At 47.0% G+C, this 27,127-nt stretch overlaps 1 protein-coding gene across 2 annotated transcripts in view; it reads left to right on the top strand.

Annotated features, from left to right (window-relative positions):
- Marchf4 (membrane associated ring-CH-type finger 4) overlaps nt 1–27,127 on the top strand; it is a 120,093-nt gene that overhangs the window by 84,923 nt on the left and 8,043 nt on the right. For both annotated transcript variants that reach the window (XM_059278267.1, XM_059278268.1), the window contains exons 2-3: nt 12,722–12,877; nt 18,756–18,948. In XM_059278267.1, coding sequence (XP_059134250.1) covers nt 12,722–12,877; nt 18,756–18,948 — 349 coding nt within the window. The remainder of the gene's footprint in view (nt 1–12,721; nt 12,878–18,755; nt 18,949–27,127) is intronic.

A 27,127-nucleotide genomic window follows, 5' to 3' on the forward strand; every position in this document is an offset into this window, starting at 1 on the left:
GCCACCGACACAGCAGGTAGAATTCATGAATATGAAAGGAAGACTTGGGTGGGGAAGCGTTGGTCCTGAAAAGAGGAGGGCCATGGAGGCAGGAGGGTGAACAAGGACTTGGGGCCCCGGCTTGGTTCTTCTCTCCTCTCAGAATGCCAGGGTGGGTATCCAACACCTGGAAACTCCAAGCTTCCCGGCAAGTTACCGCCTAATCTCATATTCCTGGCTAACAGCACCTTCGGGTCCACAGGTTTCAAGCTGGTGAACTCTACTTTCAAGACAGAGCGCTCTCCTTTGTAGAGCTGGTGACTGCCTCCTTCAGTGAGGGTGTGAAAAGTTTCAGTACAGGTGACTACACTGTTGTTTTACAGTGGCTATGCTTTAAACTACTAGCCACCGACCGCCAGTTAAAGCTGTAGCCTGGCGGGGTGGGGAGTTCTGTTCTCCCAGACAATGGCTCTGTGGCTGCCGCTAAAGGTAGTTCTCACTAAATATCTGTCATTCGAATAAAACTTGAGATTCAAAGGCTAGGGTGAAAAACTTGAGAGCTTAGAGAGTTAGGACAGCAACCGGCTAACTTTCTCTCTTTGCTGGCGACCAGACCAGGAAGCCGCTCCCTTCCACACCACCCCAACTAACCCCGCCCCCCAGCAAGCTCCTCCCCGCTACTTCCTTGTCAACCAGTTGCTAACCCCACCTCTCTGAGCCCAGGTTATTTTTATTGAATGAACGCAAATGCAACACATCTTTGTATAGTTAACAAATGCAGCGTGAACAAATGTAACGCGTCTTTGCCTGGATAAACCAATGTTCCACAACAGCATACATGGAAGAGCATGGTTATTGTGCCACCATGAACGCTCCCTGTGTGTTCCATGGGTTCTAAGCAGTTCTCATAGTGTCTTACCCCATTAAATCCTTCTAAGAAACCTCGGAATACAGGAAGTATCTTTACCCCGAAGAAAACTTGCCTACGGTCACATAAGTAGCACATGGCAGAGTCAAGGGCCTCATCAACCATGCCATACCACCTCATTCATGGCAGATGCTTAGGACAATGCTTGGCTGCTGACACATATTCAAAGGCAGGGACTAGGAAGAGAGAAGACAAGAACAGAAACTAGTATGACGGTGTAGACACAGAGACCAGATGGGGGCTTGGAGAGGAATAACTTGTCCAATGTCTCTCACCCAGCAAGTGAGAGAATTGGTATTTGAACCCAGATTTCAAAGCTTGTGACGGGGATTGGCTCACAATGAGTCCTCAGTAAGTTTTAATTCTTGGTGCTTATTTTTAATCTTTGTGTACATAAAAGTCTCAAAGTAGTGTAGGAGGCAGAAGGTTTGTTAATGAGTATCTGGTCCAACGCTTTAGAAAGTGAGTCTTAGCCAATTTTGCTCTAAGTGGGTCTTCGTGGAGTTGGAGTCTTTGGGTTGCAGCCAGCATGGGGGTACTGAACAAGCTTCTCAAGTGATTTTGATGCGGCCTCAACTCGCAGGAAACATTGGATTGAGGTAGAGACCACTTAAACCCAGAGGCACCAGCCCTAGAGCGGGGAAGCTGAGATCGCACTGGGAAAGGTCTTTTGTTCTTTGAAGGAGTCAGGGGGGACCCTAAGAATCCAGGGCCCTGATCGGAAACATCAGAAAGTAATGCATGATTCCAGCTCGTTTGCACCTGCAACCTCCACTGGCTCCCCTCAACACTCCAAATGATGCATTAATCACAGAGAAGGAAAATTAATTTTAGGCGAATTTCACCACAGTGCCTCCAAGGAGCATCGTAAGAATTTCGCAGTTTGTGAGGCTGCACACCCCTCTGCTAGTGTATAAGGATCATGGAGGACTGATTCGGGGTGCCCAGGGCGGGCATGGGGGTGGGGGGTGGACGGACAATTTTGTACTTCCCCCGTAACCTGTCAGGTGATTTGGCCTGGTTTCTGGAACAAAAAGAGAACACAGTGACCTGGCATCTCTGAAACTTCCTGAGAAGTGTAATGGCCTGGAACCTTGGACATGGGCCCAGGCCACCTCATGCAATAGCCCAGTTCTAGCTACTCAAGGTTTATCTAAATTAGGCTTTGCTACTGAGCCAGGCAGAGGAACGCGCCAGATCAGCCTTTAATTGTGGCCCTTTGGTAACGATAGTGATGGCAAGATGAGTTAGACAGAAAGACAAACAGACATTAGAGTACACATTCAGGCTGTTGGGAATCTGGACACAGTTATGAATGTGCACGTTAAGGATGACCTTCCTTCTTCCCGCCAGCCCTCCAGTCCTGTGGTTTGTGTACTATGCAGATCATGTTTGACGTCACAGAATCGGATGTTATTTAAATTCAATTATTGGGAGGTGAAGTCCTTCTCTCTAGTAGCAGTTGAGTAAATTTAGAAGCTGTTAGGGGGAATAGGTGCATTTGTCTTATACCAGTTAAATTACAGGGAGAGAAGCAGGGCAGTGGTGAAATAATTACCAGGATAATGAATGTTGCCGTTTGGACGGCTTGGGCTCGTCTGCTCGGGTTTGTCTGCTTCCCTTCTTTGTCCCTTTGAGCATTCCTTTCGTTTTGTTTTTGAGATGATGAGCAGATAGAGTAGGACACTTACCATGAAGATAGAAGTAGATTATATGTGTGAGGCTTTGTGTGTAGGTGTCTGTGTGTTTCTGAGGGTAAGAGGTTGGGATGAGAATAGAAATTGAAATAATTTTGTAGGTTAATTGGATTTCATATAGATAACTCCGGCTTATCGGGCTTTGACTCTCCTTTTCTCTCTTCGTTAGATCAAATTATCTCACAACAATTCATAATTCCTCTCTGCTATTATTGGCATGCTGTTGGTCCCTTGAAGCCAAGATTTGGCCTTAGATCCATTGAGAAAAGTATGGTCTGTCTGGGAAGGGAGTATGGACGGGTGGTGGAGCTAACAGACCCTCTTCAGAAAACAGAGCTGTTCATACACTGTCACCTACAGAATGCACAGAATTCAGAATGGCTTGTCTGTGAACAATGATGGATTTTCAGGTCTTGGGGTATCTTTGGAGGTCATCACCCTCCCTTCCCTTCATCCTTCACAGTCGGCTGGCAAGGAGGCCATCATGAAGAGTCATTTTTGTCTTGCTCCCGATGCCAGAATACATTGACTCCCACAGTCTGGAGAATGAGGAAATGATTGCCTGCTGTCCTGATGGAAGAAGACACTGGGATTTTCCAGGTTATCCTAGCTTTGTTCTTGTGTTCATTAACCCTATTTGGGTTTTGTCTCTTCCTCTCTCAGTCTTTTTCCACAAACCTGGAAGATGACGATACCAGCAACTGATCGATATTGTAGACCCATGATGTTGTTTGGGGCCCATGATATTGTTTGTTACGCCTATAGTCAGAGGTGTATGTGTGTATGTGTGAGTGTGAGTGTGTGTGTGTGTGTGTGTGTGTGTGTGTGTGTGTGTTATTGATAGTCCTCACTGTTTGCTGGTCCCAGAATGTGAGGGCTTAATGCTACCTAGGTCAGACACTAGGAAGTCTCCATCTTCTTTGGCATCTCCATGTCCCCAACACACACACACACACACACACACACACACACACACACACACACACAACCCCTATGACCTAATTCTTACCCTTATACCCATCCCTCCCTATCACAATACAGAGTTCTAGCCTGGAGGGGAAACTCTGACTTTAAAGTTTAGGTCCTGTGGTTTTTCATAGCAGAACAGCCACAAGACCACCAGACTTTCCTTTACTAATATAGACTTTCAGAGCAAGCTTTAGTGGGCTGTTCTGCTTATGAAAATCTTTGTCTCTTAACTCTTTCTCAGCAAATGTCTCCTCCCTACTAAGGTTGGAAGCATGAGGGAGGAGTGGAGAGGAAGTGAGATTCTATTTTGACCTGTCCCCCACCACACATACATCAATGAATAGCCAATGACTGTGGCCCAGAACTGACTTCAGAGATGGAGATGCAGGAAAGAGGACTAGGGTGCATGTCCTCGCGCTTAGGTGTCAATGGGGATCCAACAAGTTCATCTCTCTTATCAGGGCAGGAAAGTTAAGGGTCTTCAAGACAGGCTGCTGTGGGTGGAAGACAAGACAAAGGCAACAGTACCAGTGTGGAAGAAGATGATTTGGGTAACTGAGGCAGTCTGATGAACAGAACTAGTTCAGAGCCCAACTCTTCCATTCTCATGGGCACGTAACAAACTCTCTTCATTGGTTATCTTCACTCATGAAGTGGGAGCAATCATTACTAACCTCACTGTGCTGAGGTGGCAGACGGCATCACATCTACAGACCTGCTCTACAGACAGTGAAGAGAGCAGTATAGAAAAGAAGAAGAAACGAAGGAAGGAAATTCATATTTGAAGGAGGTGGGAAAATGGTGTAATAAGCAAGTTTGCAACCCCCTCTTGTAACCCTCCCATATTGGCCTCCAGTTAAGCCGAGTAAGTGCCGGCTTGCTCCCTTGCTCCCCTGGTTTCACAGATGAGGCAATTTGTTTTGATAAAATCTCCCTGGAGCTCTCCTGGTGTTTTATCCGGATCTCAGCCCTTCGATAACTCTCCCTTCACCTTCATGCTCAGCTCACAACTGCTTTTTTTTCCCCCCATATTTCACCTAGAAAATGGGGATGACGAATCAGAAGTGAAGTTTGCAAGATTTTCAGATAAGTCTTGGTTCTCGTCTAACTTGATCCACCAACGTTCGACAAGGCTGATGGCCCCTTGTCTTAGCACACTTTGTATTCTTCCTCAGCTTTCAGAATGCCGTGTTCTCTGACCTGGCTAGCCTTCTCGCCTCAGCCTCTTCTGCGGGTTCCCAACATCTTCTGACTTCTAAACATGGTCGTTCACCGGGATCAGACCTGGTGCCTCTCCTTTTCTGACGTATGCTGACCACCTTGGTTATCTCATCTAAGTGGTGGATCTGGACACCACCTCACTGCTGATGAGTCTCAGGCTCCTAGCTGGTCTCAGCCCCGGATGTCAGCCTAATGCACATTGCAGTTCTTCTTGTGCGTTCCCACTCCATAGCTGATGGCCTCTCATGGTTGATCCTTTCAAAAGCGGGCTCCCACTCTTCACTCCAAGCTCCACTCTTTTCAGTCTCAATTCCACTAGAAGCAACTCTCCCATTCCTCCCAATGCTCAAGTCAAAATTAGCATTGGCCTCTACTTTCCTGTCTTGCTCACATACCACATCTAATCCACCCACTGACCTCAACATGTATTTCATGCATCTGGATTTTGTATTTCTTCAGTTTTGTGTTGGTACCATGTGGTCTCAAACACATTCCTCCTCTACCTGGATTATGGCAGTGGCCTTCTATCTCCAGCTTCTGCTTTATTCCCCTCTAGTCTGTCTCCAGTAGAGAAGCCAGTTAGATCATGTCCTTTGAAGGAGACAAGAAGAAGGGCTTAGAGACTAAGAAAGTCTCCATAATCTCTCGCTCAAAACATGCAAGACTACCCATCTCATCCATGAATGCCAAGCCCTTACGATGGTCCATAACCCTTGCCTCACCCCTTTCCCCACTGTTCACCCCTATTTTGACCTCTTCTATTCTCCTTCCTCTCACTTACTCAATCCTAACACACCCACGTCTTTGGTTCTCCTGAAATATGTCCGTCACATTTCTGCCTTGGAACCTTTGCACTCAATTTCTCGGTCACATCTATCCACATGGCTTATTCCTTTGCCTGCCTCACATCTTAATTTAAATACCCTTCTTCAGAGGGCTTCTGTAGCTATTGGTTATGGAATACAGTGACTTTCATAGTCGCTCTGACAAAATACAAGAATTTTACTTGATTCTAGATCCACTCAAGTGGGAGACCAAGATGAGCCACCAGGGAGTTCCAGGGAATCCGGTCCATTACAGCAGGGATGGCAGAGCAGTGAGAACATGAAGCATCTGGTCACACTGCTTCCAAAGGCAGTAAGCAGAGAGAGATAAATGCTCATACTCAGCTCCTTCCTCAGACACTCTGGGTCCCAAGCTGTTGGGGTACTGCCACCTACACTCAGGATGGGTCTTCCCTCAAGTTAAGCATTTCTGGAAATGACTTTATAAACACACCCAGAGGTGTGTTTCCATGGTGATTCTAAAAGCAGTCAACTTGACAATGAAGATTATCGCCACACCATCCTGTTTAGAATTTCAGTCTGCCTTGTCCTCCTCCGTCATCTCTTTTCCCTTTCTGTGACTATTTTCTCCCCAGCACATGACAGCATATCTTAGGCAGACACAATGGACTTGCTTATCGGATTTATTGTCTTTCTCTACCGGGGAACTTTATGCCTACCATCTAGAAGATGAAACATAGTACATAAATACTGAATGGACAAAGGAATGGGCATACGCAGCTTAGAGGGGTCGACAAGTTGATCAAGGTCACACAGACTGCCAGAGCCTAGATAAAGCCAAGACTGTCTAGGAGGAGAGCCAAGCTCTTAATCACCATGAGTCTCGATAAAGGAAAACAACTATAAACTGTGCCCTAAGGCTGGTGTTTTACTGTTTCCTTGTTTTGGCATTCCAGAACAGCAAACTCCAGCCCAGCATGGGGCTGTCTTTGCCACGAGATGCTGTATATATTTCTTCCTGCTCAGTGGCTGGGATACCTGGTTATGGGTGAGTGGAAAAAAAGGCAGTCTTAGGCTTACCTGGAGTTGCCATAGCAACTGGGTAACCTAAGGACTCTTGAAGCCAGATCTTCACACTGAAAGAGGCAAAAAATGAAACAAGCCCAAGAACAAACACAAAAATCTGTGAATGGAGAAACAACCGTGGCTACCAACTGCCCCATTGGTAGAAGAATCTTCGTCCTTTTCTTGGTCCCTCCCACCAAGTTAGTCACAGCCACAGCTAGAAATCTACCTTGTCCTGATTCCTGCCCGTGACACAGTGTCAACCCAAGAGACCTGGGTTCTTCTCTTGTCTAGCATCTCCAAACTAAACGTCCCCCAAATATTCCCAGTGTCCTGTAGTAACACCAGGACAATTCTGGACTGGGAATCTAGAACACCACATCCTGATTCCTGTCCCAGAAGGACAGACTTCCCCTAGAATGTTCTTTAATCTTAACTTCTCTCTGTGACCCAGCCGAGCCTTTTCTTAAGTCTCTTGTCCTGTCTTACCCATTTGACTGATCTTAGCACGACAGTGTAGATGTAACCAACCATCTTATTAAATAAGAAACACAGAACCAATGCAAAGAAGAAAGCCAAGAGATTAGAGCTAAGAGCCTTACGCGTCTGCTGCAGCTAGCCTCTTCAGCCAAGAGAGACCTACTTCCTGTGTGTTTGTCTTTATATAGACTTTCTGTTCTGCCTTCTCATTGGTTGTAAACCCAACCACATGACCACCTCATCACTGCCTGTTTGTACAGACCTCCAGATTTTCTATGGTTGGTATTGAGATTAAAGGCGTGTGTCTCCAATACTGGCTGTATCCTTGACCACACAGAGATCTACCTAGCTCTGCCTCCCAAGTGCTGGGATTAAAGGCATGCGCCACGAATGCCTTGCTATTAGCTCTGACCCCCAGGCAACTTTATTTATTAACATACAAATAAAATCACATTTCAGTACAAATAAAATATCCCCAATAGACAGTACAAAAAACGGAATTGTAACAGAAAAAAAAAACCTGAAGTCTTAAAGAAATATGAGTTAAAACTAATTTAGCAAGAGGGCTTACTTATACTGGGGACTTAGATGAAGCACTTACCATGTTTCATCTCATTTGGTCCTTTAAGGAGGTAAGAGTCATCTGTACTTGGAAGGTAAATACACAGAGCATCACAAAGGGTGCCTCCATTTGCTTAGCTAGTAATGGGTGAAGAGGCATCCAAAACCAAAGTGCTTGATTTCTAAAACACATTTTCTTAGCCACTCCCAAACACTCCACCCCTTGGAGGACCAGTTTCTTCCTTGTCCCAAAGCCCTGAGATCACTGAGGAAGTGTCTGGTCCCTTTGCGTTTAGTGAGCCTCTTTGATCATTGGAGTTTGCTCCACTCTGAAGAGAAGTTGATTATAAGCTTCCCCACCGAAGGGGGGGGGTGCCTCAGAAGCTGAGCTAGAGGGTTTTTGTTCTTCCCCACACCCTGGAGCCTGTCCACACCTTAGGGTACACCTTTCCTGGGCATCTCCAGCTTGCCTAGTGGCTGGGGTGACGCTGAGACTAGGTATTGGCCTAAATCTCAGAGGATGTGAAAATGATGCAGTACCAGCCTGTGCATGATGAAGCAGGAGAGGAGACAGGGTTGTAGCTGGCCGCCATGGGAGATTTGGCTGAGGGGCCTGAGGTGGGCCAGAAATACCCTCCCTCTCCTCCAGGGAAGGAGACGGAGAGAGACTCACAGCACAGACTTCAGTGTGGCAAAGCTCAGTGGCTGATGCTGGTCGGAAAGCCATGGCCTCTCATGTTCATGTTCCCCATGTCACTGACTGGTTCTACGACATTGCATTATTCTTCTTCTTCTTCTTCTTCTTCTTCTTCTTCTTCTTCTTCTTCTTCTTCTTCTTTCTCCTCCTCTTCCTCCTCTTATTCTTATTCTTTTTCTTATTCAAGACAAGATTTCTCTGTGTAGCCCTGGCTGTCCTGAAACACACTCTGTAGACCAGGCTGGCCTCGAACTCACAGTGATCCGGTGGCTCTGCCTCCCGAGTGCTGGGATTAAAGGCATGTGGCGCCGCCGCTGCTGCCCCCACCCCACCCCCCAGCAATCGACCTTACTTTTGAAACATCTCTTGGTCAGACTTGGAGCTTGCCATTGTTAAGCTAGGTCACCTAATTAGTGAGCCTCAAGGACCCCCCTGTCCCTGCCTCCCAAGTTCCGGGATTCAAGCACACACCGCTAAGCTCAACCTTCTACGTGAGTGTTGAGGAGCAAACCTCAGGTCCTCATCCGTGTGCACCAAAGCACTTTACCAACTGAACTGAGCTATTGCTCCAGCCCCCACCGCCCCTCCCCCTCCATTTTAGCTTTTAATGGAGTTTACTGTGAAGAGCATCTTCATTAAGTTTAACATGATCCCGGTTGGGCTGCCAGTTATTTCTATCTTTTTGTTCCCGAAGATGTGTGGGTATAAATAACCAGAAGGACCCAGGCTAAGTTGGCATTTTACCCTAATCAGTAAAAGGACTGTGACCTTCATCCTGAGGGACATAAAATATATACATACATGCATATATACATACATATATATACATACATATATATTAAGCAATCAGCATAGCGCTTGCACAAATGCTGTTTAAAAGAGCTTTGTGGATTTTTTTTTTCATTAAAATCTAACATTGCTTTATTCATCAGACAAATACTTTTTTAAAAGAGTTTTGGTACCCTGTTTACCAATATCCAGTCTGCCTTTGGGGCTGTCTAGTGTACATGTGGGGGAATTAAGGAGTTGCTCCAGGGGAAACACCTCAGCTCTGGCCTCTTGGCCCCTGAGCCAGGCACTGGGGCCAGCCTGGGCTAAACACCCTTCCTCTATAGATAGGTATGAGACTGTTCAAGGGACTCTAGTGAGATCCAGAGGTCCCCATACAGAGCCAAGGCGGAGAGCGGAGATTGCGTTATCGGCTGCTTCCAGCCAGGAGCGTCTTCGTACCTCTTCTAGCTGCGGCTCGGGAAACAAGGGGTGCAGGCCGCTGTCACTTCGTTTCATTGCCAGCGACCGGAAGTAATGTCTTTTACCTGATCGGCGACTTCACATGGCTGCTTAACAACCCGATTAATCAAGCCCAGCTCATCCTGTTAGAATTAATGAGCCTAGGACATGCTGCCGTGAATAATGAGGGCTTTGCCCCTCCCCCAGCACCTCGCTCCACTCACCCCCCTCCCATTTCCTTCTCATAGCCACAGCACAGACACTCAGCACCCCAGGGAGTTTGCCGGGTGCACCGTGGGGCCAGCAATGTGTACAACTCCTGCCTCCTCTTCGCAGACAGGCATCGCAGAACCCGAGACCGGCTATGTCCCGGAGGAGTAAAACCTCTTCTTCATCACACAAATAAGCCCAGGATCAGCGGCCCAAGTCAGAGAGATTATTGTCTAATGGTACTGAATGCTAGGGATGCGAAGTTGTGCAAAATTCTGCCCTGTGAGGGAGTGAGTCACAGTGCAATGACCTGGAGACTAATTGGGAAGTGCTGTGAAATGGGACTGGGAAAGGCCACAGCCGAGAGAAGCTGTCAGTTCCTGAGGAGCAGCATGGGGAACTAGGTGATGGATAGTTTGTGGTGCTGAGTACCCAAGTTTCTCGGCTACCCAGGAAAGTCTTTGCACACAGTGCGTGGGCTTCCAGGTACTGCAAAAATTACTAGGCTAACAAGATGAATATGGTTAGCCTGGCGGTAGTGGCACACTTTTAATCTCAGCGCTTAGGAGACAGAGTCAGGCAGATCTCTGTGAGTCTGAAGCCAGCCTGGTCGAAAGAGCAAGTCTCAGGAAACCAGAGCTACATAAAGAAACCCTGTCTCAAAAAAAAAAAAAAAAAATTAACATGGTTCCTATTCTCATAGAGTGGGCAATGCAGGAGCCTAGAATAACATTTGGCTTATTTTTTTCATTTAGTCATTCAAAAGGTTGCCAGGCACCTTCTACTGTAGGGCTTGGCACCAGGGAGAAGATGTACGAAGATGTAAACCTCACCCCTGCCTCCCTTTGGAGGACAGATAGGTACGTGACTAGATCCTTGTGGGCATGTGTTGAGTGACATGCTAAATTCACCCAGTGGAAAGTCCTCTCAGGTTAGAGTACCGATCTCCACCTGGAGAAGGATGGATGACCCCCTGCGGGAACTGACATCAGAGCCGTCTGAAAAACAAAATTAACCATTTGAGTAGACTGAGAACAAAAGGACCCCTCACGAGCCAAGACTAAGGCTTTGTTTGTGTATGGGAGCTGAAATGAAAGGGAAAGATGATCCCAGAAATCATAAGAAGGAGATGGCTGGTTCTGGAGTCAACAGCGACGAATGTGACTAAATATGCAGACAGATGCACTCAGAGGCCAGGAGATCCTGGGCTTGTTCGTTCACGGTTGAGAACAAGGCACCGTTTCCGAAATGACGAAACATTCAAAGAAGCAGGGAAGTGGTTCGAACAGCCTTTTCCCAAACTTAGTATCTCAGGGCTCAGGGCCGGGGCTGGGTCCTTGGATAGGACTCAGACAGAGGAGCTGGATCCAAAATGAGTGACCTGGCCCGGAAACATGGACAGCAAAGGAAGAGTAAGACGCAAGGGCAAAGCCCCGAGTAAGGTCAAAGGGAATGCAGAGCCCAGATGTTAAGGTCCCTAGGAAGATGAGTGTAAGACCTGAATCAATGGGGGGTTAATGAGCAAAGAGGGTGGGTGGGGAGCTGGGAAGGAGAAAGAGGGTGAGAAAGAGAGAGCAAAAAAAAGGGGAATGGAAGCCGGGCAGCGGTGGTGGCGCACGCCTTTAATCCCAGCACTCGGGAGGCAGAACCAGGTGGATCTCTGTGAGTTCGAGGCCAGCCTGGTCTACAGAGTGAGATCCAGGACAGGCTCCAAAGCTACACAGAGAAACCCTGTCTTGAAAAAAAAAAAACAACAAAATCAAAAAACAAACAAACAAACAAAAAAAAACAGCAAGAGAGAGAGAAAGAAAGAAAGAAAAAAAGATAGGGAGAGGGAGGGAAGACTAGCCGGTGAGGTTCACAGAGGCACTTTGGGGCCACCATATCAGGTGACAAGAGACAGAGTTTCCAATCGTGGCTGTCTGAAGTGTCACAGGCAGCTCTGGAGAATGAGCCACACTCTACATTTCAGTTACAAGGGGTTTCCCATCCTGACACCATCTAGCTTGGCCAGATTTGCTTCCCAGCTTCCAATGCTCCTAAGCTGGTCTTTTGTCCTTAGCCCCAAAGTTGGCTGGAGCAACCCAGGCCTTCGGCAAGGACACTGGCCAGCCTCCAAGATCCCCAGGATTCAGGCCTGACCTACATTTCTTTTCCACTCAGGGGCCCAGCATGGACCAGTGTCTTTGCAGGAGAACGCAAAGACTCAAGTTCCGAGTCCCATGGCCTATAGGCATCTCTCTGCACTCGGTCAAAGTGACCCGTGTGACATACTTTTAACCTGTGACAATCAGGCTACCGAGAAGTTTTAGAGAAAGATTCCCCGTAGAGCTGGGAATAGTCTGTACGGGGTCCTGGGTTCAGTCACCAGCACTACCAAAAATACAAAAGCTATCATATTCCCTCATCTGTAGCTAGCTGGTGATGGAGGTGGCTGTCCTGTTCTCAGTCTGTGTTCCCCAAATCACTCCTGTCTCCTCCAGCAGATGTCTGTCATTTGTGTCTCCTCTCTAGCCCTGTGGGTATTTTGGTTTGGTTGAGTTTCTAAAGAGAAACTTGAGGCGCCTACCACACACCATTGGACTACAGAAGGCGTCCATGGACATCCTAGGTCTTAAGCAGCTTAGGAAGCATTGTTTTGTGCCATACCAGGAAGGAGGGATGGCTCAGAACTGGTAGTTTAGCTGACTATAGCTGCTTGGCTTCTAGGGTAGGAACAGTGAAGCCCAGGCCTCTTCAGTAGACTCCGGTGCCTCCAGACAGAGCTGTGGCTTGGATGGAGTAGGCTTATCTGGCCTATCAGAGTGGACCGGATCAGGATTTCAGTATCCATCCACCTATCCATCACCCACTGGACTGGGGCTCCAAGCTCACCATAGTCCCTCTTTTTCCCCCACAGGGAGAGCTGCTAAGCCCGTGCCGCTGTGACGGTTCTGTGAAATGTACCCACCAGCCATGTCTCATCAAGTGGATCAGTGAGAGAGGCTGCTGGAGCTGTGAGCTGTGTTACTACAAGTACCATGTCATCGCCATAAGCACAAAGAATCCTCTCCAGGTAAATCCAGGGCTTCCCAGCCTGAGGTTCCCTCGTTACCTGCTTCGTGGGAGGGAAATTGCTGAACCTCAGGTTCAAGGCAGCTTGCAGGAGAGGATGAAAGGTGTTCTTTTCCCTTAAGTCTAGACAAGAAGGGGAGGGCTGGGCAGAGAGAGACATATACGATATATGAGGAAAGAGGTCAGGGGAGATGGATGGAAGAGACGGAATAAGATAACAGATAGGTTAATGAGAAGAGGAAAGGAGGAAGGAAGGAATGGGGGAGGAGGAAAGAGGAAGGACCAGAAAGACAGGAAGGGAGGGAAGGAAGAAAAGAGAAAATCAAAGACAAAGAGAACAGGTAGTTGGGGGTTCATGGCAGGAAAGGTGAGGTTCAAGTTAAAACCAAGGGCTTGAGAGGAAGCTGTGCAGACGAGACGGCTCAGTGGTGTTTTTCAGACTTTGATGTGCTTGTGATTTACTTAGAGTCTTATGGAGTGGATTTCAGTTCAGTTCAGGGCCTGGGAGCCTGCATTGTTAGCAAGCTACAGGGGCTACTCCTGCTGGCCCACAGACCACACTTTCTGTGACAAGGGACAGCGTGGGAAGGAATGGAGAAGAAGCAGAAAAGAGGGGCAAGGAAAATGGAGGAGGGGGTGTACAATAAGGAAGAAGAAACCGTGACGTCATAGTAACAAAAGGCTACCATGAGAGGTAAGGGAAAGCCAAGCCAGGGCTGGAGTAGGGACCTGTCAATCAGATTGGCAGAACTCAGGGCTCTCTGCCCACTCTCTCCTCTCCTCCTCTGCTGACATAGCCATCTTCACCCCAATTGCTGACAGGTCCTGTGCCAATCAGCCACATCAAGCAGTTGACCAGTGAAGATAGTATGTACACACACACACACACACACACACACACACACACACACACAGCATTCTGCTTCTGCAAATACCTCCACATACACGTCATCAGCCAAGCAGCCATGTAATCAATTAGCCAGCGAGACAGTGAGGATGGAGCCCACAGATGCCTGACGTTTTCCCTCTTCTGTGAGTGGGGCAGAGTCAACCTTGCAAATCCAGGAGGCTTGGGAGTGGATGATTGTAGTAGGGTCTCGTCTGCACTGAGGAGCACCTAAAAATGTGGAGTTGCCCTGTGGCATTCCCCATGGAGGAACTCTCAGGAAATTCGTGGGAGGAAAGAGTCAAATTCCCAGGCATCTCAGCCTCTTGATGGGGAGCCCCTCCCAACTGCTGGTTCCATCTTCAGCCCGTTTGTTCATTTGTCTCAGATCCTGAAACATCTTAAAATAGCAGCGCCAAGCAACAGCTGACTCCACGTCCTCAGGGTGCAGTGGAGGTCTGAGTGCATTAACCCGCCCCTCGCTTTACAGCTGACTCAGGCCTCAGGAAAGGTCAGATCCAAAAATCTATGAACTCACCCCAAGACACCCCCATCTTGGTTCCACCTTTGACTCATATAATGAAAAAATCATTCAGGTATAGCTTTCCTCTTGGCGTAAAGAAAGGTTATTTTGAGTCTGCATCGGGTAAGCAAATGGCAGCAGCACTGGCAATATTGGCCTGTTCATCTATTTCCGAGTTACTCCGCTGACTTCAATTATGAGTTTCTAGGCACAGGGGACCCCTCTGATTCTGTTGATCCTGGAAATGCAGTAGTGCGCGCTCAGTAAATGCCAGTTCATTTTTCTGTCTAGAAACAGTTGGGACTCGAAGGTGTGCTGTGTGGTTGTGTCCTAAATTGTTCCAAGCGTGTGACATGACTGCCTACTCTGCTACAAGTGGCCACCGTCTGTGCAAAAAGCCCAGCTGGACCATCCGCAGTAGAGGTTGGAGCAGGCAGACCTGACTAGAAGCCAACAGAGCTATGGATAGGGTTCCGCCATCCTAGCTGGGAGGTACCTTTCCATATATCTTGGCTCTCTCAGCTCCTGGTTTGTGTCCCAGGCGAAGATGTAAGAAATAGCTCAAGTCTTCACTATAGGGAATTATATTAGTGACATTCTCAAAGTAAGGCTTGTAGCTAGAGTTTTCCTGCCTTGCCCACAGTCAGGACAAATCTCTCTCACCCGCCAGTCCCATTGCCGCTCAGACCCAACCAAGTAAACACAGAGACTTATATTGGTTACAGACTGTATGGCCGTGCCAGGCTTCTTGCTAACTGTTCTTATATCTTACACTAATCCATTTCTATAAATCTATACCTTGCCATGTGGCTCGTGGCTTACCGGCATCTTCACATGCTGCTTGTCATGATGGCGGCTGGCAGTGTCTCTCTGACTCAGCCTTCCACTTCCCAGAATTCTCTTCTCTGCTTGTCCCGCCTATCCTTCCTGCCTGGCTACTGGCCAATCAGTGTTTTATTTGCTAACCAATTAGAGCAACATATTTGACATACAGAACATCCCACAGCAAAGGCTTGTATCTAGAATACCTACTAAGAAAGGGGTCATAGCCTAGTGAGTCTCATTGACTGCTTCCCACATTGTTATTGATACCGCTGAATGGCAACTTCATTAATTCTATCTTCCTGTGGTTTTAGTTAACCGTGGCCCACTGCCACCAAAAAAATATTAAAAGGAAAACGCTAGAAAAAAATTAAAACTTTAATCGAGTACTGTTTGGAGTAGGGTGAGAAGATGTCATGACTTCCTGCTCCATCCTACCCAGGACATGAGTCGTCCCTTTGTTCCTCCATTCAAGCTGTCTGTGCTGTTTACCCATTGGTTACTTAGGAGCCATTGTGGCTACAGATCAACAGGCACAAGTCACGACATATTTGGATATAGGGTCTACTACTGTCTGAGGCTTCAGGCATCTACTGGAGGCCTTGGAATGCACTCCCCTTGAATGAAGGAAGACTATGATATATTGACAAACATGTAATTACTGCTTGTTAAGTGTCAGTGCATATGCATTATCAGATTTTATCCTGGAAACAAGTCAACGAAGCGAGGGCTATTATTACCGGATGCACGGGTTTAGACAACGGAGGCACAGAGGGACTTGGGAACCTGCTGGAGCCTGTGCAGCTCTGAAGCAGAGGAGCAGGCTGGTGTCTGCAACAGGAATTCCCGAGGCCAGGCAACTATCCCCTAATATAATACCCGGGCACACGTACACACATAGGCTCACCCCTGCCTCGACAAGTTTATCTGTGTCTTTACTGAAACAGTAAAGAATGCCCTTTATGCCCTAGCTTCACATTTAACACTCCTAATATAAAATATAGGATGGACCAATTAACTGCCTCTCTACAGAAGGGAAAATTGACAGTCATTGTGATTTACTAACTTCTTATTCACACCCAACAAGTTTGGGGACACAGCTCCACCAGAATCGGGTCCTCTGACCCCTTACTTGCTGCCCCTTACTTGCTGCCCCTTCCTGGCACCCCAACCTTGTCCCTTCACTCCCAGGTGCTGCAGGACTAGAGTTCACAGGGGGAAAAAAAAAATCTTAGGATTTGGGGATCAGAACCTCGTTGAGAATGAGATTCCGGTGTTCCGGGTGTTTGGTGGCAGCAGAGCTTGGTACCACTGATGCCCTTCCCCTCTCTAAGCCCTCCTGTCAGATCTCAGAGCTCTCTCTGCTCCTCAGCTCTCTCATTGAGGTCCCTCCTATACACTTCCATGGAGCCTCTCACAGGACAAGAAAGAGTTCTTGTACACAGCACCTCGTTCCCCCACTTCATCACGCTCACTCTGGTCAGGGGCCTCATTCGGTGGCTTAGGAACAGAAGGGAAGATTATTGGGACGAAGAGGACTTTTCTATGCCTCTGTATCTTTGGGATGATGAAGGAGCAGGAGAAGGAGGGGATGCCTAAATGGTAGAAACAAAATACTTACTAGGAACTCTCTTCTAGACAGCGTGGTGTTGGCCATGGAAAAGGCATTTATTGTACATGAGGGACGTCTATATGATAGGACTGTCTTCTGGAAAATGACTTTGTTATGTGTAACCCTAGGCTGGAAAGTACTGGAAAATTGAAAGGGCTAAGTCTCTGTAATGGGATGCTATCTGTGTAATTAAATGTTAAGGCCCATGTCCTACATCTGGACTAAAAGTGAAGTGTTTTCCAGTACTTACTGTCCTTTGGAGGTGAAGGACACTAGCCCACTAGGACATGTGGCTCTGGCAGGCCTTGCCTTTCTCTCCGCTTCCCTTTGTCTCGATAAAACCATTAGATGACATTCCTAAAGCTAGCTCCCATGGTCTAGTCCCTTATTTGGCCTCTTCCTCCTCCTGAGGCTGACTATCAAGGTCCAGCTATCAAAGTATTGAAGTCCAGCAGACAGAAGCCCCCTCTGGATCACCTAATTAACATGCCCAGTTAAAATGAAACGCCTCGTCCTAACATGGGGTTTCTGCCATTTTCCTATGTGCCGTGTCTGTCTCCTATCTATCCAGAGGCAGTTCTTTGTCCTCTGGGACAAAGGCCCCTGGCCCTTTTCCCTTGTGCCCTTCTCCCTCATCCTCTGTCTCCTTTCCCACCTCATCCTAGCCCATTCTAAGACAGACCTCCCCCTTTTTTCCTCTTAAAAATCACACCTGTAAGGTCATTTGCCGCTGTTTTCTGCCTGAGTCAGAAAGCAGTCATTTTAAGCCCACTTAATAAAGGATCTCTGTGAAAACGGGTGTTTGGGTGTGATTTGTGCCTAATCTGGGGTCCAGGAGGAAGCCTCCACTGGGGGGACTCCTTCAGAAGACCACTGGCCTACCCCATCCAAGCCAATGATGGCAGAGAGTGGGGTCCCTGTTGGCAGGCGAAAGGCACTGTGCCTCTCCTCTGTGTTTAGGCCACAGTGATTCTTGGGAATGTTCCCTGAAGGATATTATGCAGATCCATGACAGATTGCATATGTAAATTATTAGTTATGTGCCCCCAAGGCTGTGGGTACCACAGGGCAAGGGTCTTGTCCAGTCTTGTCTAGCGCTTTAGCTCCAGCGCCTAGCATAGTGGCCAGGCACATAGAAACAATCAATACTTATTAAGTGAAACAAGCCTAAACTAAAATCCTACTCAAGGCTGCTGGGTGGTGGTGGTGCATGCCTTTAATCCCAGCACTCCAGAGGCAGAGCCAGGCAGAGTTCTGTGAGTTTGAGGCCAGCCTGGACTACACAGTGAGTTCCAGGAAAGGTGCAAGCGACACAGAGAAACCCTGTTTCAAAAAACAAAACAAAAACAAAAACAAAACAACAACAACAAAAAAAATCCTACTCAAGGCTAATTTAGGACATTGCTCGATAGATAAAGCATATAATCATAAATTCCACAGCCAAAACTCACCCACACTTTAGCCTCCAACTCAATACTGCCATAAGTACACTGCTTTTTCTTTGAAAAAGAAAGAGTTAAAATGCAATCAGTATAGTGTGAGCTGGTTTTTTTTTTCCTTACGCCCACATCCCATGTCCTCTCCTCTGTCAAACTGTTGATCTCTGACACTCATATTAAATGGCGTGCAAGGTGAGATAAAACAAAACAGTCAAAGAGAGACCCGTGCCCTCTTGGCACCTATTAGTGAGAAAATCAACCGTGTTGCTGAAAGGAATATTCTTGCACCGGAACAACACCCACACCAGCTCTTTGTTTGCCTTCTCGCCTTCGGATTTCTATGTCTGTGAAAGTCAGGTGTAAGGGTCTCCTCCTCAGCCATGCCTACCTATAGCCCCCTCCTGACAATGATATCTGATCATTTTATATGACGCGGGGCACCTCTGCATCAAAAACAGAATATGAAACTGCAAAGTTGTTCTCCAAGTGGGGAAGCACCCTGGTTTAAGCTCTTCCAGTGAGCTGCTGGAGCAGTAGAGTGTGGGAACGGGATCCAGGCACTCAAGCAGCTAATCGGCCGCTCTCTCTCCTCCCCAGTGGCAGGCCATATCCCTGACGGTCATCGAGAAGGTTCAGATTGCCGCCGCCATCTTGGGTTCTCTCTTCCTCATCGCCAGTATCTCTTGGCTCATCTGGTCGACCTTCAGTCCCTCAGCAAAATGGCAGCGCCAAGACCTCCTCTTCCAGATCTGCTACGGGATGTACGGCTTCATGGACGTGGTGTGCATAGGTGGGTCTGGGGTTTTGGCTCCATGAGGAGAAATGAGCTACATGGTAAGAAAATGGGACAATCCCTCAGGATCCCTTCTACTTGGAGGTCAAGCAGAGAAGCACTGGGCGAGACCCATGATCTAGGGTTAGACTATAGCTTAGGCATAAGAGGTGGCTGGGAAAGGGGAGGGGGGCCGGACAAAGAAGATCAAGTGAAATCATTTCCAAACAAATATTATCTTGCCCACTTGAAGACAAGGATGAGGCTTGCCTCTGGGGTAAAGAAGGTCATTTGGTGAATTCATCTGCCTTAGGCAGGGAGTGGAAGGCTTCTCAGCTGCACACCCTATAACGTGGCATGTCTATATAGTAAAATACTCAGAAGCAGCCATTATGAGAACTGTCTTTCTGTTTTGATTTTCTGTACGTACATACATGTGGGTGGATCACATGTGAATGAAGGTTCATGCATACATGCTCATATAAGTGTGCACTCGCACAGCACATGTGTTTGTGGAAAGGGAGGCCAGAAGACAACTTAGGGTGTTGTCCTCAGGTACTTTCCACCTTTAATTTGTGGTCCCTCATTGTCCTGGAACTTGCTGGTGTAGGCTGGATGATCTGGCCAGTGGGCTCCAAGGATCTACCTCTGTCTGCCTCCCCTCTCACCGATTCTGGAATCACGGGTACGCCACCACACCTGGCTCTTCACAGACTCTGGGAATCAGAACTTAGTTCCCCACACTTGTGCAGTAAGCCTAAGTCATCTCTCTGGCCCCGGCCTTTCTTCTTCTAGAAGCCTATTCCAGTGCCCCAGATTTCTCCAATCTAGTGGTTTGTACGGTATGTGTAGGAATGGGGTTCCACACAGCTCCAGGAGCCACATTTGGGAGCAGGAAATAGAACGCTGTTCTGAAGCCTCAGCCCCTCCTTCACCGTGGACTTTGGGGCTTTTTATTCATCTGGGTAAGAGTGTGTTTAAAAAGCGTCAGTGTTTTAGGAAAAAGTTAGGACTCACTGTTTCAGTTCCCACTTCTTTCCTAGCCAATCCTCAAGTCAGTGGTGCTCCTCTTTTCCACCACAGTTGGTGGAGGGTTGGGTTGCTTTTGTTTCAACAGATGATTGTGGCTGTTGACTACAAAGGTTTCCTGTTGTGTGATAATCTATTTGCGCTCTGACAAATAAAGCTTGCTTGGAGTCAGAGGCGGAGCTAGCCACTAGTTAACCATAGAGGTCTGGAGGTCTGTACAGAGAGGAAACAGGAAGTGATAAGGCAGGGTGGAGACAGAATCTCGGACCTTTTGGTCAGAGGAATGGAAGAGGTAGGAACTGACTGTGGCTGCCTCCTGCTTCTCTGATCTCTCGGGTTTTTACCCCGATATTATTGGTAAGATTAATTAGGTTTATGCTTCAGTTTGCTCCATGCAAATGAGGGGATGGAAATGGCTCTGGTTGTTCTGAATGAAGCATGCTGAAATACTGGCTATACATCCTCATCTGGGACTCTCGAGGCCCCAGTCACAGTACTGGGGACATGAAAGGAGCGCACTGTTCTTCTCCAACAGTGGCATGTCACGTCAAATGTGCGCCCCTGCTCTGTGTGACAGGATAACATCTCCTTGTTATAATTTGGCTGAGATGATGGTGATGTGAATTTCTTTGGGGTCACTTAATATTAGAAACTGAAAAGACCTAGAGACTATCCTACTGATCACAGAAGCCATGCCTGATCACAGGAATGCCAGACCTTGTGGGTTTATCTAAGCCAATGTATTCTGTCTCTCTGCGCTAACTAATTCGGTAGATCAACCCTGGGGACAAAGGTTATTTTTCTTATTTTTCTCAGATTGTGAAATCTTGAAAGGTGCATCGTAGGCTAACTCAGCAGGAAAATAGGACCTATGGTTCAATGCTTTCCCAGGACAGGCTGCCTGGCCATAAAGAATGCTGGGAAGTGAAATAAAGCAGAGAGTGCCCTGTGACCTAGACAAGGAAACGGGGGTGGGGGTGGGGGTGGGGGGGAGGTGGGATGGGGAGGTGATGGACAGCAGTGGGGAGCCATAAGCGGATCCTTGTGGTAGTTGTGATGCTGGTGGCTGTAAAGGTGACATTTGGTATCAGTTGCTCTTCCTCTGCAGTACTGTCCCCAGTAGTATGGGTAACACAGGTGGGTGTAAAAATATAGGGCTTTCCGAAGGGAGAATCAAACAGAAGCTGCAACATTCACCAGAGATGTTTTTATTTTTGGTCTCTGCTAGTCACTCAGCTTCACTAGAAAGCAAACTTGGCATCTGTCTAAGGAGTGCGAGATGGCAATTCAGGCTCACTTCTGTCGGAGAATCCTCACCACGTCCCACTACCACGAGCTTCTGAGTCCAGGCTTATCCCTGGGCTCAAAAGCAAAAGGAGATCCACAATGTCATCGCAGGGTTGACCTGAGCATAGTTTTCAGATCCCCTGGAAATATTGATTGGAAAAAAAAATGTTGAGTAAAAGAATCCACATCCAACAGGTCTAAACTACTCGTATTAAGCAATGCAGAACCTGGATAAAATTATATTGCCAGGAGAAAAGAAAATAAGTCCAGGCCAGGGTTGGCTCAAAGGGGCTAAGGGAAGAGTCTAATCATCGGCTGCTGTAAGCTTCTGGATTTTCTGTTTTTGAAACACCAGCAACAATTTGTGCACTAACACTGCTAAATAGCCATGGATAGTAAAGATGGGCGTGAGCATTGAACGGGTAGTTCTTTATGTATGGATCTTTAAAAATATATTTGCTTCTCTATTGGGAGTAGTATGATGAGGGTAGTGTGACAGTTCAGGATGGTGGGGACACTCTGGAGAGATTCCATTGGAAGCCAAGAGCAAACACTGTCTATTTACTGCTGGTGAAACCAAGTCTGTCTCATTCGTAGCTATAGCCACCCAGCTGGCTTTTAGGAGCATCGATAAGCACTGGGAAAACCCAGAGTAATGATTCTTTCCAAGAATGGTCTTTAGTTCTCATCAAAAGATTTTGCCTGAGGTGGCTGCCAGGGTCTCCAGGTTCCCCATCGGATGCAGCATATCTCCAGGGTTAAGGCCAATGACAGTGGATGTGAGCACATCAATGGGTAATATATTATTTCATGATGCAAACTGTCCCCAAAGATCAGGCACCTCTCGGTTTAGAGTCTTATGGTCCTAGACTAGCACTTCTCAACATGTGGGTTGCAACCCCCTTAACAAGCCTCTATCACCAAAAAATACCTACATTACAATTCGTAATGGTAGCAAAATTAAAGTTATGAAGTAACAGTGAAAATAATTTTATGGTTGAGGGGTCACCACAGCATGAGGAATTGTATTAAAGGGTCACAGCATTAGGGAGGTTGAGAACCACTGGCCTAGACCAGTGCATGCTATGAAAATCAAGTGGAAGTTAATGAGAACACAACAAACCACCAAACCCCTTGAAAGAAGCGATGAGGGTACAACAGCTTTTCGATGATGAGAGGGGTGAGCACTGTGATCCCTATTTCACAGGTTCATGAAGGCCCAGGACAGCTGTGCTCCAGGTCACACAGCTTAAGCACACAGGAGAGCTGAGGATAGGACCAAGAACATCTGGTTCCAATTCCAGAGCACTTTCTATGGCCTGTTTTTTTTTTCTAAAGGTTTATTTATTCATGTATTTTATGTGTATGGGTACTTTGTCTGCATGTACATCTGTACACCAGAAGATGACATCAGACAGTTGTGAGCTGCCATGTGGTTGCTGGGAATTGAACTCAGGACCCTTGGAAGAGCAAAGAGTGCTCTTAACCACTGAGCCAGCCACCTCTTCGGCCCCTCTATGGCCTATTTTATCTCTGGTTGCTCTATATGGAATTATACTTACCAGTTAGGGATGACCCCTCACCTAGCAATATCGTAACATGGCAGACTTCAAAGGAGGCAGAAATTAGCCCAGCCATAACCATCGCAACAATCCGAAGTTCGCTGGGCCACATCTGTTCCAGTCTTGTGTTTGGAACTCAGGTGGTCAGCCATTGATGTATCTTTTTAAAAAGTCAGCGCTGTTTTTATGCCAATGGAGAAAGGGACTTTAGAAATTAGGATGAAATTTGGATAGTCTGTCCGCCTGTGATATCCTCTGGAGAAGGGTATTTTAGGTTAGGTAAATCTAATTCTACTGCCTGACATGGACTTGGGAAATCTATTCATTCATACACAAACATTATTGAGAGAGCACTGTACATACACACTCAAACACAAAAGGCACCGGTTCTGGTGGATCTTACATCTCATAGAGGGAAGTGATTGTTGACACTCAGAAATCGGAGTTGGTGCTGGGGTCTGAATACGGACACGAGTCCCTGGAAGGGGAACTGGGTCAAAGGGCTTGGAATGGCTGCATCTGTTAATTCAATAGCACCTACTGGCTGCCTTGTTCTTCCCCAAAGCCAAGAACCATAAGAGAGAGATGAATGAGACATATCTGTCCAAGAGTTCAGACTCCAAGCACAGGATAACTTACTATGAGAGGGTGCCTATCAGAGGCAAAGAGAAAGACAGGACAGAGCAGAGAGCAAGAAACTCTCTTGAAGACCCCAAGACACTCGTAGAAAGAACCTTACCCTTAAGCTGGTTATAAAAGAGAAGTCAAAGTTTGTCCAAAAAAGGGAGAAGAATATTCTAGGCAAAGGGACTTGTCTGTGTAGAAACACAGAGTGAACAAGGTATGCTTATGAAACTGAGTGGGTTCATATGGTTCAATGGCAAAGAACCAGAGCAGGAGGTTGACGATGAGCAATAAGTTTGGGGAAGTTGGCCTCTGCCACAGGGCCATAAGTCATCTGCTAAGAACTGTGACACTACTCCACTGAGGATGGGAAGCAATGACAGAATTTTACCTAGCAAAGTCTGATTAGACATACATTTTTAAACCTATAAATCTAACACCCATGGGAAGCACAGGTCAGAGATGGGCCGACTGGAAGCAGAAGAGATTGGCTGAGATAATGCTTATAATAACCAGGGCAGGAAAGAGGTATAGAGATGACCTGGGGATTCACACAGCCTGTGGAATGGCTGGGATGAGTGGTTAAGAGCAGTCATTGCTCTTCTAAAGGTCTTGAGTTCAATTCTCAGCAAAACAAAAGGGACCTAAGGGTATGCTTTGGCAAAGATAACCAAAACAAAAAGACCATCGCAAGCTGAAAGTCTCAGCAGAGGGGCAAAGACTGTCTCTAAACCAAGGGCTTGTATCAAGAGAAACAAATCATTGTACACCACACAGATGAGGAGTGCCAGGGAAGGTGGATCAGGGTCTTGGAGAGGGTGAGGTGGGAAAGACCTTTCATAGCACACAGGTGGTTCCTCTGAACTGTGACATAGAGGAAGATGTTGGGGGCATTGGGCCAGTCCTGCAAGTGTTGGTGGCTGATTGGAAGAAGGGAGATGATAAGGAAAGGTAAGAAGCCTTAGTCCATGCCCAGGATTCTGCTGAAAGTTGGGTCAGATTTGAAGCAGATTTGGAGGTCTATAGGAAGAGCTGAAGCTGTGGGGTTTCCCGAGTTAATGTGGGAGGGATGCTCAGAGAAGAGGTGGCTTAGGGACATAGGACAGGTGACATTAAACATTTAAGGAACCAATGGAGACAAAATGGGAAGAACAGGAGAAACTGAGTCTCTGATGTCAGAGTGGTGGCATCTGGACCGACAGGAGTGACAAGATGGAATGGTCTGGGGCCCACAGCCACATCTCACTCTGTTTCTTGCTTACTTTGCATCCTTACATGAACTGCACCCCCCATCTGCTCCCTGTTCATCCTCTGTGAAGAACAGCATCACTGGAGGCTGGTTGAGAGGACCCAGAGGGTGCATGTAGATGGTAGCTCCTCAGAACTATCAGTACCCAGGATAGGAGACACTTGATCAGCGTGCAGTCCCCTTCAAGTGGGCAGTGAGCAAAGGTTGGCCAGCTGTACCACAATCTGAATTTAGTCACGGCTGAGACAGAGACGGAGCCTGAACCTGGCTTCCTTGTACGATCTGGTCTTATTTGGAGCAGCATCTTTTCTTGGAGGTTCATGGTTCCACACTCACCTCCCTTCGCCAAGATCTGATTATACCTGATGGCCTCATTCCACCTGTCTCCTCTTCAGTCATCTCTCTAAAGACGCTGTCTTCCGTTGCTGAAGTTGACAGAACCTTCCAGCAAACAAATGGGGCATTCTCTGCTCCAGTGGGTCGTGTTATTAGGACTTAACAAGAGAAAATTAATTAAGAGCTTTGGCACCAAACGTAATTTTTAATCATTCCACAGACCTAAGAGATTGACCATCAAGAAGTCAGTTCTAAAGTCAACACTGCAAAAATGAGGATGTCACCCTTGTCGTGTGTATTTGTCACTTGTGAATGGAGTGCGGTCAGGGAAAGAAGAAGAGAGGTCACTTCCAAACCTTTAACAATAGAATATCAGAGCAGCTGTTAAGTGTAGAAACAGCTGTTGTCATAGTTTCTTCTCGGTGCGGTCCCCTGAGGTTCCATCTTGTAATGTGTAGCTATCTAGCCCCCATCCTTAAAACATACAGAGATTTCAATGGGAATAGGAGAAGGACAAAAAGATTGCGAAACATTTGTAGTTTTGAATCTAACTTTAGGGCCAGTGAAATGGTTCAGTGGGTAAAGGCAGCCTGGGATCCACATGATGGAAGGAGGGAACTGACTCTGACAAGTTGTCCTCTGACCTCCACACACATGCCTTAGCGCGCGCCCACCCACACACACACATACACATATACATACATATATAATTAAATCTTAATTTTAATTCAGATTAACTCATTCTGGGTAGAAATGATTCCACCTGGCAAGCCTGTTAATTCCCTGTTTAGGAAACTGAATGGAAAACAGAGGTAGCCTGGTCCAACAGAGCCTAGAAACACTAGATTAGTCGTCTAACAGCCTCTCTGGCCTTAGGCACACTTCCTCTCAACAAACGGTTTCCTCATCTATAAGACATGAGTGTTGAACCTACTAATCTCTGAGTTCCTCCCACCTAGGATTTAGAAGTTACTTACAGAGTAAAATAATGGTAAAGTTCTCCAAGGCTGACAACTGGCTGTAGGGCATCCCCAGGAATGTTGGGCTGGGCATAAGAAGTATCAGCTTCAAAAATGGATGAGAGGGTGGGCGTTCTGTACTCTGTAATCTGCAGGGAGTTTGTTCAGTGTCTGGATTAATGTTGATTCATATCTTACCACCCAAAGCTTCCTGTACATGGTCATCTCTCTCCACAGCTAGGTTGCTGGATGACATTGAGATTGAGGATGATGGATCTAGAAGAAAATTTGCCATGTGAGCACCATCCGCTCCAAAGGATACCCCACAAAGAGGCACTTCGCTCTTCCAGGTGTACCCACAAGCCCAAAATACTTTAGGAGCACATCTTAGGGACTGCTCTCACCATCAGACAGATTCAGGAATGCTGTGTCTGTCTATTAGTGGGCTTGGGATAAAGAACAGACCCAGGTGAATAAATAACATGGATACTCAAACCAGTTAACACATTTTGGGGATGCCATGGTACATGCTATCAAGTCACAAACTGCTCTTGGCTGAAAGTGTATTTGTTAGGAAACTTCAGCAACCAACTTCGTCCCTTCATCAGTGGTTTAACCCAGCGAGGTTCCAGAGCAGCAAGAGACTCTCCTCCACACAGTCACCCCGGGAGTTAAGTCCCTCCCACTCTGTAGCCTCATAGTCTTTAGGCTTTTCAGCTTGTTGCTTCTATCCAGTAGAAAATGGACCTTGAAGTAAGCAGGCCCTCCTCTAAAGCGTTCACTCAATGCCTGTTTCTTAAATGCTGGCCCGAGTCTGTTCACATTCACACCAGAGATCTGGCCTCTCTTAGTTCAGAAAGGGGACAGGAAATGCCATTCCATCCCAGTGGCAGCTGTATATGGAGGGGTGACTATGGTGGAGTGACCATGGTGGACTGCTAGCCATTTCTCATCACCGAAAGCCCACCCCAGTGAGGACTTTCTAGAAAGGTTCTGAGCTATGATAGTCTGATGTAAGATAAACACCCCAGCTCCCAAGTATCACTTGTTTAAGTCTCAAGGATTGGAAGAGCCCAAATTCTCCAAGGATACAGACTATGTCAGTTATTTTTGCATTACTGTAACCACAATGCCTGACAGAAACAACTTAA

This window comes from Peromyscus eremicus, chromosome 13 (assembly GCF_949786415.1).
Source record: "Peromyscus eremicus chromosome 13, PerEre_H2_v1, whole genome shotgun sequence".
Taxonomy (NCBI): Eukaryota; Metazoa; Chordata; class Mammalia; order Rodentia; family Cricetidae; genus Peromyscus; species Peromyscus eremicus.